The sequence below is a fragment of the Echinops telfairi genome, unplaced genomic scaffold (genome assembly GCF_000313985.2).
Source record: "Echinops telfairi isolate 266 unplaced genomic scaffold, ASM31398v2 ScPeMD7_7468;HRSCAF=8506_0, whole genome shotgun sequence".
Lineage (NCBI taxonomy): Eukaryota > Metazoa > Chordata > Mammalia > Afrosoricida > Tenrecidae > Echinops > Echinops telfairi.
Genome location: NW_022111369.1, coordinates 95,919,882 through 95,920,726, shown reverse-complemented (window position 1 = coordinate 95,920,726; position 845 = coordinate 95,919,882). Strand labels below are relative to the sequence as shown.

General features: G+C 63.7%; 1 protein-coding gene across 1 annotated transcript in view; it reads right to left on the bottom strand.

The window, feature by feature from the left end:
* Window positions 1–545, bottom strand: part of SEPSECS (Sep (O-phosphoserine) tRNA:Sec (selenocysteine) tRNA synthase) — a 40,234-nt gene extending 39,689 nt beyond the window's left edge. Inside the window, exon 1 of the mRNA XM_004706305.2 lies at window positions 301–545. Within this exon, the coding sequence (XP_004706362.1) occupies window positions 301–414 (114 nt within the window). The 5' untranslated portion in view covers window positions 415–545. The remainder of the gene's footprint in view (window positions 1–300) is intronic.
* Between the last annotated feature and the right edge of the window lie 300 nt (window positions 546–845).

Below are 845 nucleotides of genomic sequence, written 5' to 3'. Positions count from 1 at the left end.
AAAAAGGCAGGAGCGGACTTTGCCCTCTCTGTAAACAACACGACGACCTACGAAGTGGGACGTTCCCTCCTTTCTGAATCCCAGTCGGGAAAAGCGGGGCTCCGGGTCGTGGATCCTAAATCCCCTCATTCGGCAGCCAGTCCCTGCTTTCGGAGGCTTTGGCGAGGGTGACAGGCGCTAAGCGCTCCTAGTCGGTGCAATCTCAGTCGGGGTGGACTAGGCAACAACAAAACCTCCGGAGTCAGGTCTCCAGGAGCGAAGGGCGCGGGCCCGGGAGGGAACCAACGGACACCTCGGTACCTTCTCCAGAAGCAGCCGTATCAGGTGCTCATGCGAGCGGCGGGCCTCACAGCCCTGCCGCACATAAGCCGGTGACACCAGCCGCTCGCCCGCTGCGAAGCTCTCGCGGTTCATGACCGGGGTGGCGGCGACGCCGGGTACACAGGACACCAGGACGCCGCGAGGAACCGACAGAACCAGGATGCAACTCGCCTCCTGGACGGTACGGTGTAGCGTTGGACCAAGAAACTGCGCTTCGCTCAAGCTCCTACGCGCGCCCAGTGGGCGAGCGTGCCCACAGGGCTGCGCATGCGCAGGACAGTCGACGCGGTCGGCCCTTCTCCGGCGGGCGGAAGAGGCGGTACTAAAAGCTGCCCCGCCTCCCTGCGTCTGATTGGCTAGTGAACCCCCCCCACCCCCCCGCGTTCTAGACCGGGAGTTCCGGAAGGACGGCGGCTCCCGTGGCTTCGCTCTGGACGAGCGTTTCCTTAGTTCCTCTGTGTTTCAATCCCTGGAAGGCAGACGGCTGCCGACAGCGCCAACCTACCTCACATCCGGTGTTTGTC